General features: G+C 35.2%; 1 protein-coding gene and 1 long non-coding RNA gene across 5 annotated transcripts in view; one reads left to right on the top strand and one right to left on the bottom strand.

The window, feature by feature from the left end:
* The window catches only part of CFAP69 (cilia and flagella associated protein 69), a 73,220-nt gene that overhangs the window by 44,591 nt on the left and 12,431 nt on the right, over nt 1-16,198 (bottom strand). For 3 of the 4 annotated variants that reach the window (XM_049714754.1, XM_049714753.1, XM_004265623.3), the window contains exons 2-6: nt 10,163-10,222; nt 8,232-8,297; nt 5,862-5,971; nt 3,243-3,319; nt 377-475 (exon numbers count right to left, since the gene is read on the bottom strand). In XM_049714754.1, the coding sequence (XP_049570711.1) occupies nt 377-475; nt 3,243-3,319; nt 5,862-5,971; nt 8,232-8,297; nt 10,163-10,222 (412 nt within the window). Of the gene's footprint in view, nt 1-376; nt 476-3,242; nt 3,320-5,706; nt 5,772-5,861; nt 5,972-8,231; nt 8,298-10,162; nt 10,225-16,198 lie in introns of those variants that run through there. The other variant, XM_049714755.1, reaches the window with a different exon arrangement.
* The window catches only part of LOC125965388 (uncharacterized), a 42,657-nt gene that overhangs the window by 18,499 nt on the left and 7,960 nt on the right, over nt 1-16,198 (top strand). The window lies entirely within an intron of this gene.

Below are 16,198 nucleotides of genomic sequence, written 5' to 3'. Positions count from 1 at the left end.
AATTAATTAATTTTTATTTTTGGCTGCGTTGGGTCTTCACTGCTGCACGTGGGCTTTCTCTAGTTGTGGTGAGCGGGGGCTACTCTTCGTTGCAGTGCGTGGGCTTCTCATTGTCCTGGCTTCTCTTGTTGCAGAGCATGAGAGCTAGAGCTCAGGCTCAGTAGTTGTGGCCTAGATCTGGGATCTTTCCAGATCAGGGCTCGAACCCATATCCCCTGTATTGGCAGGTGGATTCTTAACCACTGCATCACCAGGGAAGCCCGATGTGTTGCATTTATGATCCCACTCTGTCTTTCCAAGTTCAAAGAGAAATGAGAAAGACTGTTCTATTTTATAAAGACATAAGTTATTACTGAAAGACTATTGAAAACTTTACCTGTAATATGCTGCTTTGGTGGTTCTGCATGATAAAAGTCAATAATACACTTACAAATTTGTATCCTCAATTCAGAACTTGGTATTATCATTAAGTCACCTGCCAGAAAGATAAACAAATGCTATTCAATAACAGTGCCGTAAGTTTATTTGCAGTTTTAAGCATACAGTGTTAGTAACATGATTAAAAATATCATCAGAGATTCAAACTGGATCATGTAATTTTATACACACACACACATGTGCGTGCGCATGCATGCACAAAACACTCTGAATATCTATCGTTGTAACACTTGGCCCCTCAATCAACTCATTCTCTCCTTCCCAGGAAGAAAAGAATGGTAATTAGCAGCATAAATGCTAGAACTAGATTGTCTAAGATTAAATCCTGGCTCTGCCACTTACTACCTGTATAAACTTGTGTCTTTTAGTTTTCTCATCTATAAAATGGTATAACAATAGTTACCACTTTAAAGATTGCTGTGAGAATTAAATGCGTTAGTATGAGAAAAGGGCTGAGACTTTTCCTCCCTAACTAGAGAGTCAGTAATCTGTTGCCTCTAATAATGCATCCTTTGCTTAGAGAAGTTCCAAGTGAGCTTTGCTCCCTCAGTTTATTGACAGACTGGAAGGCAGTGAGTTTCTAGGCAGTCTTTGCCCTGCAGGTTTTATGTTCAGGTTATTGTGGTGGGGATGGAGGATAGGGAATATTCCTTTTCAGTCATATTTAAACTACTTCTGAATTGGCTTCAGTCTATATTTCAAACTGGATTGTATCTGCTCTGGTGAAGTCCTACAAGTATGATCCCTAAGAGAATCTGAAAATGATCAGTAGGATTCTGGAAATGATCCAGAATGTCCTCTGGGAGCCTGAGGACAACTGGAGTCAGGAATATCAGCTTCAGGACTGAAGCAGATCTGCTTGGATTCTCTGAGGGAAAGAGATAATTAGGTGTGCCTTGAAGACTTGTGTTTTGCATTAGGCTTTGCATAATGTTTATCTCTGGGGGTAGCCAGTGGGTGGGGAAACAAGCAGACAGAAGGAGGGAGCACGTAGGAAAGGCTCACCCTAGCTTGAGAAGAATCTATCAGCAAAAGCTAGCACTTAAAAAAACAGATAGGTTCAAGATTATTCTCTTAATTTTTTTGGACCCATCCTTTGAAGTTGAAAACTCACTATGTTTCGAAAAAAATTAGGCAACAGGAACAACAAAACTTTTCTAATAAAACTATCCAAACGTTCAAGTTTATGGGAAATTCTAAGGTTTCTCGTCTGCTTCACCACCCTTTTAGTTCCTGTAGGTTTAGATCATCTCTCATAGTTTCCTGTTTATAATCTCAGGGCAGAGTACCAACTTTTTCCTTCATATGTTTCCAGAATCCTGTTCTTAATTCAGAAATATCTATCATGTAGAAGAAAAAGTAATATAATTTACTAGTACATAGTAGAAACTGGAAGTTACTAAAAATGAATAGCCTTTGTTCAAAACTTTGTACTACAATTATTTTAGTTTAAACTCATGGTTCCAGCAATTAAAAAAATGAGGGACAGAGCAGCAGTACTTACGGTAAGTAATCAGTGAAAGGAGTTCATTTTAAGCTAAGAGTTCATACTGCCCTCAAATGAGACAGTAATATGTTCTGTAGGCAGGCATTCAGCAAAGAGTAGACTGACACAGTAAAAAAGCTCCATGTATTTATTATACAAATGCATATTTACAAATAATAAGGGCAACAGAGATTTTTTAAATGTTATCAACCAAACCTACACTTTTTATCTGTTAATACTATCATATCCTCTTCTAGGTTGGCTTCTCACTGTAAATTTCCACTGATGAGAGATTCACAGAATTAAAGTTTCCCATTAGTTTCTAGTCTTCCTGCTCTTAAGGTCATCTTACTGAACTCCCCATGTTTATTCTAATTTCCTTGATACCTTCACCCACTTTAGGCCATAATAATTCCTCCCAAAGTATCTACAGTTGAAGATTATGAAATTTATTTAGACATAAAAGTGTTAGTGTCTATGTTAAAAATTTTAAATGCCTTTTACTTATACTAGTTTCTATCATCTTTCAGTATGGAGTATAATGCTGGGAACATAACTATTCAGTAAATATTTATTTTTAATTTGTTAGGCCATTTGTGTATCTTTTATTTCTCCTGTACAAAGACCTAAATTAATAAGCATAAATTTAATGTGGGATTTGTTTTGGGAACATGCTGTTATGTCTCAGGGGCTGATTCAAGGAGCTATAGGGTTTGATCTCATTTCTAAAAAATTATTATTTTCTTTCTCTAGAAAACTGAGCAATAACCCAAATATGAAACCTGCTTACAATATTTTTCATATTTTTGTATACAAAAACACAGGCATCGTTATGTATATTATACTAAAGCTCCCAATATCCCACCATTTTATGATTTTATTTAAGACTTTAAATTATTTAATGAACAATTTGGCCCTTGCTAAATTGTTAGAATTGCTAACAATTCCAGCAATCAGTTAGGTTCAAGCAATGATTAGAGTTCAAAGATGAAAATATTTTTGTGATTACTGAAAGAGAGGAACACATACTTCTGATTTACAAAAAAAAATGTCACCAAACATTTCATCAAACTAAATATATAACATCAAGACAAATAAGTGCAAATAAGTATCTGCCAGTCCTTAAAATTAAGGAACAAAAAATCCTGTTGGTATAATGAAACACCTGAGTAGAAGATAATACAAACAACGTCACCAAGCACACTGTGATTAATTCCCAACAAGAAAAGAGCCTAGATTTGGAGAAGAAGTATCCTTAGTGAAACTTTGTGCAAGAGCTATTTCCTTCTTGTCAGTAGGGCCTATCATCTCAACTCACCCAGAAGTGCAATTGAATTAGCAGTATCTTCAGCATATGTTATTTCATCCGATACTTTCTTTTTCAAAAATGGCAAGCTTCAATAAGAATGAAGAATATATGAGTTATGTTTAATGAAGTCCTTAATTGAAGCATTATTTGCAAAGTAGAAGAAAATTTCTTTTCTAAAGATTAAAACGAGGATAAATATCCTGTTTCTTTAGCCCTGGAGAATTAACAACTACCAAAAATATTTCTGTGTTTCTAACCAGTTGACCAAAATAAAATAAAATAAAACAAAATAAAATAGGTTTATAAAAATGAAGAGACATGGACATACAAGGCAAGGGTTAAGAAAGCCATATTGCAACAGTACATAAATAAAAAACTTAAGAATCTTCTTTCTCTCTGAGGGCAAAATAATACTAGATTATACCTGTACTATTAAAATTAGGAAGACATTGGAAAATCTGATACAAATCACAGATCTAGTCTCACCTATAACTTAAAGGCTGTTCAAGGGCTTTTTCTGAAGTTTTTGAAACTCCAGTTAACAGATCAATGGTCTATTTGTTCTTAAAAGTCAGTGACTTTTTCCTTATTAATTGGATCAGTTACCATCCATGAAATAACAAATATACTTTTTGAGACACTAAAGAATTTAACAAATATTAATTATATTAGAATTACATTTCACAGCTAATATAACCAAAGTTATCTGAAAATAATTTATTCACAAATCATAAAAGATAGGGCACTCGAACCTAGGTCATTAGTCTAAGTGTCAGAGGAGAGAGAAAAGTCACTTCCTAAACAAAAAATATAAACTATTTCAGCATTTCAGGAGTTCAAAATTTGAACTTTGTATCCTATTTAAAGATATTTAATATATCTTATATATAGGACTTTAAATTCATGTTTTTCAAGAAAAATTAACCAAATAGTTGAAAAAGAGCACTTGGAACTATCACATGTGGATGTATATAGGTCAACTGGAATTAAAGATATTTCAAGGGCAAGTTATGAAAAGGAATATTTTATAAATACCATAGAGGTTCATTTCTGGTGTTTGTTAGAATTTTTCATTTGAAATAAATAACTTAATTACTTGATATCCAGCTCATTGTTGAATCTCTAAAGTGAAGAACTATAAAACGAATTGTTCTTGTCCTCAAATTTTTTCCTTTTTTACCAAAGGAAACAACCTAAAAGATAAAGCATCAGAATAGTTTTCCACCAAAAAGGTTATGAAAAAAATAAGCATTATACTTCTGATGCACTGAGAGAAACATACTACTTAGAGGCCAAAACAGAAGGGTTTGATTTTATTTTTTAATTTTCTATGTTTTTATCTCCCAAAAATGCCCTGAAAAGAGAATCAAGTGAGGGTGTGGTGTGGAAAAATGCACGATGAAAGTAGAAATTAGGAAAGTAAAAAGAAAAAAAAAATGATGTAATTATGAAATATGAAGGAAAGTGAAGAGTGCATTTCAAAAGATTTCTCATATTATGCAATGAAACATTCAGTCACAGCTTTCATAGAGAACCAATTCTTGGTGGAGCTCTGTAGGAGTACTGATGTTGAAAGTAATGCTTGCAAATCTGGTGTTCTAAGACTTGCATAGCCTCAAATCTGAAAGTGTTTTACATAATATTATCTCACATCAATATACAAATAATTTTCAGTTAGTACATTACAGTTCCTTGAGAGCATCAGAGCAATAATTTATTTCTTTATTTTTCATGGTCTCTATTAAAAAGTAAGGTGTGGTAAGGGCATTCAATAAATTTTTTTTGAACATCTATTCAGATAACAAAATCTTAAATGTAATTAGTTACAAAATTGCAAATATTATTGCTACCAAATCTAAAGGTGAGAGATAAACCTACCACATATACATAGTCCTACTAATACTATTATTTATATATTAAAAGAAACTCACTATTTAAAAAGTAAATTGGTAGAAAAGTTTAGAAGGTTAAATGGTCAGAAAAGTTTATTCCTTGTTTAAGAAATTTCCTCTACCATATTATATTGAAAACCAAAAACATATATTTTAATATATATCTTGATTAGCCACTATGTGGCTAGTTCCCCCAAATGGTTGAAGAAAAAATAGTACAGAGGATGGAATATATAAATTTTATAATTCTGATCTCTAATTTACATTTTGAAAAAAATATGCCAAAAATAATTTGGTGATAAATCATTCTTTATTCAAATTTGGAAGATCAAATAAAACATTTTGACTCTCATGTCTTTGAGAGTCAAATTTCTTAGAGAGATAGAAAAAAACTAGGCAGAAACTATTAAGTATTGTCCATAAATTTTCTCAAGGATTCTCTAAAAATATTATTTCTTTGTTTTATCTCATATTTATCATTCACTTGAGAGCAATTAATTATGAGAAAACATTCGAATATACTTACAGTTTAATCTCTTGTGGTCAGCAATCTCAGACTACAATAAAATAAAATGTACTACCTTTGAGATACCAGCTGCTGGAATCAAGTGATCAAGTGAAGTGTCCTGAGTTCTGTATCACTTTGCTATACCATAATGCATAATATTTTTGTAAGACAAAATAAAACAGAAAATACTGCATGCTAATATAAAACAAAGTTAAAAAAAAAACTTACCCACATAATTTTAGGATATTACATGCAGGTTCTATAAAATGGGGCTGTTTTTTAATTTTTCCTGCACACAGATTCAGAATTTTAAATATCTGTGCTAAATCCCTTAGGGGCTTTAATATTTTTAGTTAAGAAATAAAATTAAGATTTTTATTAAAATATCCTTTACAGCACTTCTGTCAAGAAAAGTCTATAGAATTCCATCTATTTTGTTAAATGTGGTTTAATTATACCAATTTTGAAATCTAAAGAGGAAAACAGAACCATGTTTTTTTAAGGAATATTATTTAATTTTTGTATCAGTAACCTCTTATTCAAAATATCTTTTTCTCTTCTCACCACATCTTTAGAATTTGACTACCAACTACTACACCACATATTCAGTTGAACAATAACTTATTATTGGCAATGAGTAATAACACTTTGAAAACAAAACTAACTTAATGGCTCAATTATATCCTTAATCTCCACCCACATACAAAACATATATTGCTCGGGAATAAGCAACCCAAACCTACCTTACTTTTATGTGTTATTTTATTAACATTACTCAGGTGTGTGCTCTTGTTTTTAAGGTTTAAATTGGTTGAAAATTTTATTTAAGACTAGTTTATGAAAGCAAAATGTACCCTTCTCTAGATCTTCAGGTAAAAGCACCTTTTATTTTACCTATTTAAAAAACCCAGTTGGTACATAAACAAATTTCACATTTTTTGTTTTGTTTTGTTTTTTAATACAGTTAAGGGGACATGGTAGCTGTGACTTGCACTTCTTGATTGAATCTGATCACTTCTAGTCTCTAGGAGCTTCTTAGAAAAAGATAGGAGAGCTGGATGTATTAGAAATACAAACCTCTGTTAACTTCCTAGGGAAATGATCCCTCTCTAACTTATGTTTGCTTTATGTGATTATAACCTCTAAACCCAGCCTACTAAAGGCATTCAGAAACAGTCATTTGCCACCAACTCTCTAGCCTGAAGAAGAAAAAAAAAGGGAGGTGTTGAGTTATTGGGTTAAGATAAGAAATCACTTGCTAGTAGACTTTCTTGGCTACCAGTAAACAATGCTTGATATCGACAAGCCCTCAGGTAACTGACTGAACAAATCCATATAAAACAAGGCTAAAATAAGGTGAGAAAAGAGATAAAATTATAAGGCACCACTTCCCTGAATCGGAGGCTTAAGACGTTTTGAAATCTTGGAACAAGATAATATTAGAGACTGCTGTCTTCTTGGGACCAGACTGGACAACTGTTAGAGATTAGTTAGATCAATACTACTGTTAAGCGTGGTCTGTGGACCATGCCAGTTCTGGAATTGTATGTTACCAGTCTGTGGAAAAATAACTGCAGAAAGTGAATTTCCTGTGACAATTTCATTGCATTTTTACAATAGCATATATATGCAAAGGATAAAAAAAAAGAAACAACCCCCAACAGCAAACTGGTTCTTAATCACAGATAGTTTTGAGACATACTGGTTTCTACATATTCTGATCAGGGTGGTATCTTCATTGAGGATAACATATTTATAGAATGTTTTACAGATTATCAAGAAGTTGCTCATACATTATCTCATCTAGTCTTCCTAGCAACCTTATGAGGGGCTGTTATCCCTAGTTTATAAGGGTGGAAAAGTTAAGAAGCTTATCAACAGTGCAAATACTCAGGTAAATTGGTAGAAACAAGACTTTGACTTGGCCCTGCTAACTACATAAACTGTCTCTCTGAGTCTATAGAAACTGACACTATCTGCACAGTTAATATTGCATTATACTGTTTCTTCAAATTTATATTCTCTGATAAAAATATAATTTTGTAAAAAGCACAAAATGTTAGATATTTTCTGTGGTAAACAGAATAATGGCCTGTCCTAATCCCTAGAACTTGTGACTGTTACCTTCCTTACATGGCAAAGGGACTTTTCAGATGTGATTAAGTTAAAAGTGTTGACATAGGAAAGTTATCCGAGGTTATACAAGTAGGCCCAATGTAATCACAGAGTCCTTATAAGGAAAGGAGAAGCAGGAGAGGGTCAGAGAAGGAGATATGATGACAGAAGTAGAGGTGAGAGTGATGCTACTTCAAGGAAGGGCCCAGGAAGCCTAGGAATGCAGGCTGCCTCTAGAAGCTGGCAAAGGCAAGGAAATGGATTCTCCCCTAGAGCCTTCAGAAAGAACCAGCCCTGCCAACAACACCTTGCCTTTAGCCCAGTGAGACCTCCAGAACTATAAAACAAAAAATTTATGTGGTTTTAAGGCACTAAGTTTTTGGTAATTTGTTACAGCAACAATAGGAAGCTAATGCGTTTTCTAATAAAAATTCTCCCATTTCAGGATAACCAAAAAAACATACACATATAAGTAAAGGATACAAGTCCATTCTGATAACACTGCACCATTTTCTTGACAGATTTAAGTTGTTTTTCTTCTAAATCATCCTAAAACAAATTATCTATTTTAGTTCTTTTGTGTTATTAATTCTGTTGAGATTTTAAAATTTTTCCTTAGTGTAAAAAGAGAGTAGACATGTTATCAAGTAATTCTTAAATTACTATATTATAATGTAAGCATTAAAAATGTTTCATAAAACAGTGAAGGTAAAAATAAACTACCATATATATTTGAATAAGAAATTGCGAATCAAAACTAGGTTAATATAAAAGCATTAATTGTTTCCAGAAATAATATTAATAATACTGAAGTATGTTGAGCATTTTTCTATGCCATGTACCATTTAGGCAAGGTATATACATATCATTTCATTAATCTTCAAAATAACCCTATTAGGAGGTACTTTTATTATCCTTCTTTTTCAGAATACGAAACTCAAGCTGAAACACTACGTAATTACCCAAATCACACAGCTAATAAATGGTGATGTAAGAAGTCAAATTTGACAATCTGACTCCAGAAATTGTATTTTTAACCTCTAAAATATACCCAATGTAATGGCTCAAACTAAACATCTTCAGCCAATTAAAACAAAACAAAACAAAGCAAAGCAAAACTCTGTATACTGATGCATTTTCATGACTGAATCACTTTTTGTGTGTGTGTGTGGTACGCGGGCCTCGACTCTCACTGTTGTGGCCTCTCCCGTTGCGGAGCGCAGGCTCCGGACGCGCAGGCTCAGCGGCCATGGCTGACGGGCCCAGCCGCTCCGCGGCATGCGGGATCTTCCCGGACCAGGGCACGAACCCACGTCCCCTGCATCGGCAGGCGGACTCCCAACCACTGCGCCACCAGGGAAGCCCCCATTTCTGTTCTTTTAACCTTCTTGTTTGTGAGAAACTGTGGCGTATATGTGTGTGTGTGTGTGTGTGTGTGTGTGTGTGTGTGTGTGTGTGTATCTGTGTATATAGACATATGTATGAACATATACATACACACACACACATACATATTTTGTCTACCCTTATTTAACAGCTAGTAGGAGCTCTACATAGTTGGGTTTCCTTTTTTAAAAACTGCAGATATATTCACAATTAAAAATAACTTTCACAATAATCATAGCCAACAAAAGATAAATTATTCTTATAAAGTCATTATTCTTAATGTATTTTTTTCTTCTTTCTATGTAAAAATGTAGAGACTAAAAAATGTTAAAACAATGACTAAATTTTTGCACCTGCTAATCACAGGACATTGGTTTGATCTGCTATACCATGGTCAGCCCATTTCCCACTTACTGAAAGTATGCAATCTTCATCCTGTAGTAATTTTATAGTGTATACTGGCTTTTTAGGCATTCAGTCAATTCTTGGGTAACATCAGGAGAGTGTCATATGAACATGTATGCATATGCATTTATTATCCTTTCTCCTAATGCCTAAACTTCAATTTTGAGTCTTGTATCTTTATTTCCATTACATTCTGTATAAGAGTTCTCTCAAAATAAATTACTTATGACTGGATATGAGTATGTACATATCCTAATTTCTTATCAGGAAATTTTTAAGTACTACATCATGATACACTTTTTCTACCCTTGTGCCCATATCCTACTTGGTAATAAGCTATGAACAGAGGCTAGATCAGTCTTTCTTTACTCTTATGATTTCTTCTGTTTATATCCACCATGGATTTGTCCATCCCATGTAATCAAATCTATTCTTTTCCAGCCTCCCTACCAGGTTAAATATATTCATACTAAATTTAAATAGTTCTTCAAGATGAGACATATACTATTTGAAATGTTTTCAACAAAAGGAGAGAAATGAGACATATTTAGGGGAATACATGTTACCTTTCAGGGAAATCACAGTTTCTAAGTGAAATAGAGAAATTTTCTCTCAAAGCTTACTTTACCAGTCTCTTCGAGGAGTTTGATGACACAATTTAGGTCCATAGGCTTGAAAACACCCTAAAAAACATAAAACTCATAGTATTCTATGTCATGAGAAACAAGAAATCACATCAAACACACTATTTTTATATGGCATTATCTCTTAGCAACTTAAAAATATCTTATGAAAAAAAGATAGTAAGGGATAATGAAAAGCAGATGAGACTTATAGGAGTAAATAAATTTTGGAGTGAACCCCCCCAAACCTCTTGAATTCTAGTATTACCTTACAATCTTTTTTTTTCATTTTATTTTTCTTTATTATTATTATTTTAACATCTTTATTGGAGTATAATTGCTTTACAATGGTGTGTTAGTTGCTGCTTTATAACAAAGTGAATCAGCTATACATTACATATACATATATCCCCATATCTCCTTCCTCTTGCATCTACCTCCCACCTTCATATCTTACAATCTTAATGTCTTTAAATTTCTTAGTCCCGAAAGGCCCAAGAGAGCATCTGGAATAATAGCACTTCCATGCTTTGGAAAATAAAACGATCTCATTCATACATATTACATATCTCATGCATACACATTACACTGAGTTTGCCTACGCAGATATACATAAGACTAGCTTCTAAACTACAGGTAGGCGATCGCCTTCTTGAACCAGGTATCCCCTCTCCCAGCAGTCTTACATCACCTGTAGTAGAAAACATGAACTGCCAAGTTCTACAGAGTTTACATCTTAAATATTTCTTGAGCCCACTCCATCTTTTTTTTTTAAATTATTATTGGAGTATAGTTGCTTTACAATGTTGTGTTAGTTTCTGTGGTACAACAAAGGGAATCAGTTATACATATACATATATCCACTCTTTTTTAGATTTCCTTCCCATTTAGGTCACCACAGAGCACTGAGTAGAGTTCCCTGTGCTATACAGTAGGTTCTCATTAGTTATTTATTTTATATATAGTCATGTATATATGTCAATCCCAATCTCCCAATTCATCCCACCCTCCCCCTTCCCCCTTTGGTAACCTTAAGTTTGTTTTTTACATCTGCGACTCTATTTTTGCTTTGCAAATAAGTTCATCTGCACCATTTTTCTAGATTCCACATACAGTATAAGTGATATTATATGATATTCATCTTTCTCTTTCTGACTTACTTCACCCTGTATGACAATCTCTAGGTCCATCCATGTCTCTACAAATGGCATTATTTCATTCCTTTCATGGCTGAGTAATATTCCATTGTATATATATATATGTACCACAACTTCTTTATCCATTCCTCTGTCAATGGAAATTTAGGTTGCTTCCATGTCCTGGCTATTGTAAATAGTGCTGCAATGAACATCGGGGTGCATGCATCCTTTCAAATTATGATTTTCTCCAGATATATGCCCAGGAGTGGGATTGCTGGGTCATATGGTAGCTCTCCTTTTAGTTTTTTAAGGAACCTCCATAGTGGCTGTACCAATTTACATTCCTACCAACAGTGTGGGAGGGTTCCCTTTTCTCCACACCCTCTCCAGCATTTATTGTTTGTAGATTTTTTTGATGATGGCCATTCTGACTGGTGTGAGGCGATACCTCATTGTAGTTTTGATTTGCATTTCTCTAATAATTACTGATGTTGAGCATCTTTTCATATGTTTTCTGGCCATTTGTATGTATTCTTTGGAGAAACGTCTATTTAGGTCTTCTGCCCACTTTATGATGGGGTTGTTTGTTTTTCTGATATTGAGCTGCATGTGTTGCTTGTATATTTTGGAGATTAATCCCTTGTCAGTTGCTTTGTTTGAAAATATCTTCTCCCATTCTAAGGGTTGTTTTTTCATTTTGTTTATCATTTTCTTTGCTGTGCAAAAGCTTTTAAGTTTAATTAGGTCCTATTTGTTTATTGTTCTTTTTATTTTCATTACTCTAGGCAGTGGATTGAGAAAATCTTGCTGTGATTTATGTCAAAGAGTGTTCTGCCTATGTTTCCCTCTAAGAGTTTTATAGTATCCGGCCCACTCCATCTTAATGATTTATTCAGTTCTCATTTCTCACTCAGTTTTGAAGGTTTCCTGCTGTTTGTTCTCCCCGCCTCTAGTCTTGCACCTTACGGTTCTACCCTCTGATCAGAACAATAAAACCCAAATCTGAACACAACACATCTAAATCATTCAATGACTCTCCACTAATGCCTTTCACCCCCTTCTCTGTTTTCATTATGTTGTTACAATCCTATCTGTCTCCTTAGTTAACCTCCCCAGGTCCTTCAATACACAGTTCAGGTGTCACCTCCCCAAGGGAGGAAAAAGGATACAACAAATGTCCCTCCTGAGTACTCCCATAGCACTTTGAATGTATATCCATCACAGTTCCCATCACCTTATTCTAAAATGGTTTACATCCTTATCCCCTATCCCAAAGTTTACTTTGAGGGAAGACTTTTGTTTTCTGGCATCCCCAGCACCAAACACTGGGTGTAACATATATAAGTTATTTGTAGGTAAACGGGGAAGGAAATAGAAGGTGTTATCCAAAGTTTAAGTACTTATGATAGTATAGAAATGTCAAAATTCTAAATGCAGTTTTGGCTGTATTTATCTTGGGGATTAATGCTTTGCTGCATGGCGTTTTCTTTCATTCAAATGTTATATCAATACTGCTCACTCCTATTAGAAGGGTTAAGCTATCCCAGTCTCTTTTGTTTCCTTCCTCCCATCTCTCCTGCTTTCATACTTATTTCTACTTTAAAATAACTGTTTGAAAAGATGATGTAATAAAAAATATTCAAAAGGAAAAAATCTTATTTTCATCAAAATACATTTTTATTATTTTCTGCTTTATATATGTATTTTAATATTTTATTTTCTGTTTTTGTTTACATGTATAAATACATTACATAATTTCACTTAGTGTTAACACTATTGTATATTCTGATTTTTAAATCTATAATACATACCGTTCCATATTTCTACATAGTCACCTTTCTACACAGTCATTATTCCATTGCCTCTTTTTTTTTTTTTTTTTTTTGCGATACGCGGGCCTCTCACTGTTGTGGCCTCTCCCGTTGCAGAGCACAGGCTCCGGATGCGCAGGCTCAGCGGCCATGACTCACAGGGCCCAGCCGCTCTGCGGCATGTGGAATCTTCCCGGACCGGGGCACGAACCCGCGTCCCCTGCATCGGCAGGCAGACTCTCAACCACTGCGCCACCAGGGAAGCCCTCCATTGCCTCTTAGGGCTAGAATTTCCTTTCCTTTCACAATTACAAACTCACATGTTCTGATCTCAAGAAATCTCTTTCAAAACCAATTTTCAGTTAAGCATTCTAACATTAAGTCTGCAGAATAAGTATCTGAGTGAGTTTATTTACTCAATATGATTTTTACTTCAAAAATTAACAATCAAAAAGGATTAACTCCCATAATTGCTGGGTGGGTGACTTGCAGACTGGAGAACACTTATACCACAGAAGTCCACCCACTGGAGTGAAGGTTCTGAGCCCCCACGTCAGGCTTCTCAAGCTGGGGGTCTGGCAATGGGAGGAGGAATTCCTAGAGAATCAGACTTTGAAGCCGAGTGGGAATTGACTGCAGGACTTCAACAGGACTGGAGGAAAAAGAGACTCCACTCTTGGAGGGCACAGACAAAGTATTGTGCACATCGGGACCCAGGGGAAGGAGCAGTGACCCCAGGGGAGACTGAACCAGACCTACCTGCTAGTGTCGGAGGGTCTCCTGCAGAGGCAGGGGGTGGCTGTGGCTCACCGTGGGGACAAGGACACTTGCAGCAGAAGTTCTGGGAAGTACTCCTTGGCCTGAGCCCTCCCAGAGTCTGTCATTAGCCCCACAAAAGAGCCCAGGTGGGCTCCAGTATTGGGTTACCTCAGGCCAAACAATGAACAGGGAGGGAACCCAGCCCCACCCATCAGCAGTCAAGTGGATTAAAGTTTTACTGAGCTCTGCCCACCAGAGCAACAGTCAGCTCTACCCACCACCAGTCCCTCCCATCAGGAAACTTACAGAAGCCTCTTAGATAGCCTCATCCACCAGAGGGCAGACAGCAGAAGCAAGAAGAACTACAATCCTGCAGCCTGCGGAACAAAAACCACATTCACAGAAAGGTAGACAATATGAAAAGGCTGAGAGCTATGTACCAGATGAAGGAACAAGATAAAACCCCAGAAAAACAACTAAATGAAGTAGAGATAGGCAACATTCCAGAAAAAGAATTCAGAATAATGATAGTGAAGATGATCCAGGACCTCGGAAAAAGAGTGGAGGCAAAGATCGAGAAGATGCAAGAAATGTTTAACAAAGACCTAGAGGAATTAAAGAACAAACAAACAGAGATGAACAATACAATAACTTAAATGAAAACTACACTAGAAGGAACCAATAGCAGAATAACTGAGGCAGAAGAACAGATAAGTGACCTGGAAGACAGAATGGTGGAATTCACTGCTTCGGAACAGAATAAAGAAAAAAGAATGCAAAGAAATGAAGACAGCCTAAGAGACCTCTGGGACAACATTAAACACAACAACATCCGCATTATAGGGGTCCCAGAAGGAGAAGAGAGAGAGAAAGGACCCGAGAAAATATTTGAAGAGATTATAGTCGAAAACTTCCCTAACATGGGAAAGGAAATAGCCACCCAAGTCTAGGAAGCGCAGTGAGTCCCATACAGGATAAACCCAAGGAGAAACATGCTGAGACACATAGTAATCAAACTGGCAAAAATGAAAGACAAAAATTATTGAAAGTAGCAAGGGAAAAATGACAAATAACATACAAGAGAACTCCCATAAGGTTAACAGCTGATTTCTCAGCAGAAACTCTACAAGCCACAAGGGAGTGGCATGATATACTTAAAGTGATGAAAGAGAAGAAACTACAACCAAGATTACTCTACCCGGCAAGGATCTCATTCAGATTCGTTGGAGAAATCAAAAGGTTTACAGAAAAGCAAAAGCTAAGAGAATTCAGCATCACCAAACCAGCTCTACAACAAATGCTAAAGGAACTTCTCTAAGTGGGAAACACAAGAAAAGAAAATGACCTACAAAAACAAACCCAAAACAATTAAGAAAATGGTCATAGGAACATACATATTGATAATTACCTTAAACGTGAATGGATTAAATGCCCTAACCAAAAGACACAGGCTTGCTGAATGGATACAAAAACAAGACCCATTGCAGGGCAGAAGTTGAGACACAGATGTAGAGAACAGACGTATGGACACCAAGGGGGGAAAACTGCGGTGGAGTGGGGATGGTGGTGTGCTGAATTGGGTGATTGGGATTGACATGTATACACTGATGTGTATAAAACTGATGACTAATAAGAACCTGCAGTATAAACAAACAAACAAAACAACTAATACTAAACTTTCATTGGGTTATTTGCATGGAAATATGTTAATATAAATGTTTCAGACATTACATGAAATTTTTAAAAATCTTATATGTTCTGGTATAATGTTATAAGTCATAATTCTAATTATTACTTTAAAATGTATATCTCAGAAATAACTAAATTTCCTTGTCAATTGCATTATTATGAACTTTCATCAAATCTTTAACTGTGGCCATTTTTAAGTCTTTTGTCATTTACAGACAGTTCTGGGTGTACTCTGATGCTTCTGCAAATACGTTCCTATAAAAGGGTTTCATTTTCAAGGAATTCATGGAAAAGACTGACAAGTACAGGTTTCTGGTAACTGACTGTACTGCTGAACTGAATGAATAAGCATTTTCAGAAATCTAATGGAAAACTGATGAACTCATAAAAGTGCTAACAAAAGATAAAGATGAAAAAAAAATTACATGGGACTGAGTGAACTGATGAGGATGATTATAATTTTTGTGACTTTCTGTTTGAATAAAAAAAAAAAATCCCACAAGGACTCAGAGGCAAAAAATATACAAATCAATTTTCACTGCAAAGTAAAGGAGCTGTTACAGTGGAGTATTACTGGACTGAATGTCAATATTATGACATAGTATGAGTGTGTTTTGTGTTTGGTAATTGCAATCACT

Source organism: Orcinus orca, chromosome 9, assembly GCF_937001465.1.
Source record: "Orcinus orca chromosome 9, mOrcOrc1.1, whole genome shotgun sequence".
NCBI lineage: Eukaryota > Metazoa > Chordata > Mammalia > Artiodactyla > Delphinidae > Orcinus > Orcinus orca.
This window is presented reverse-complemented; position numbering and strand designations above follow the sequence as displayed.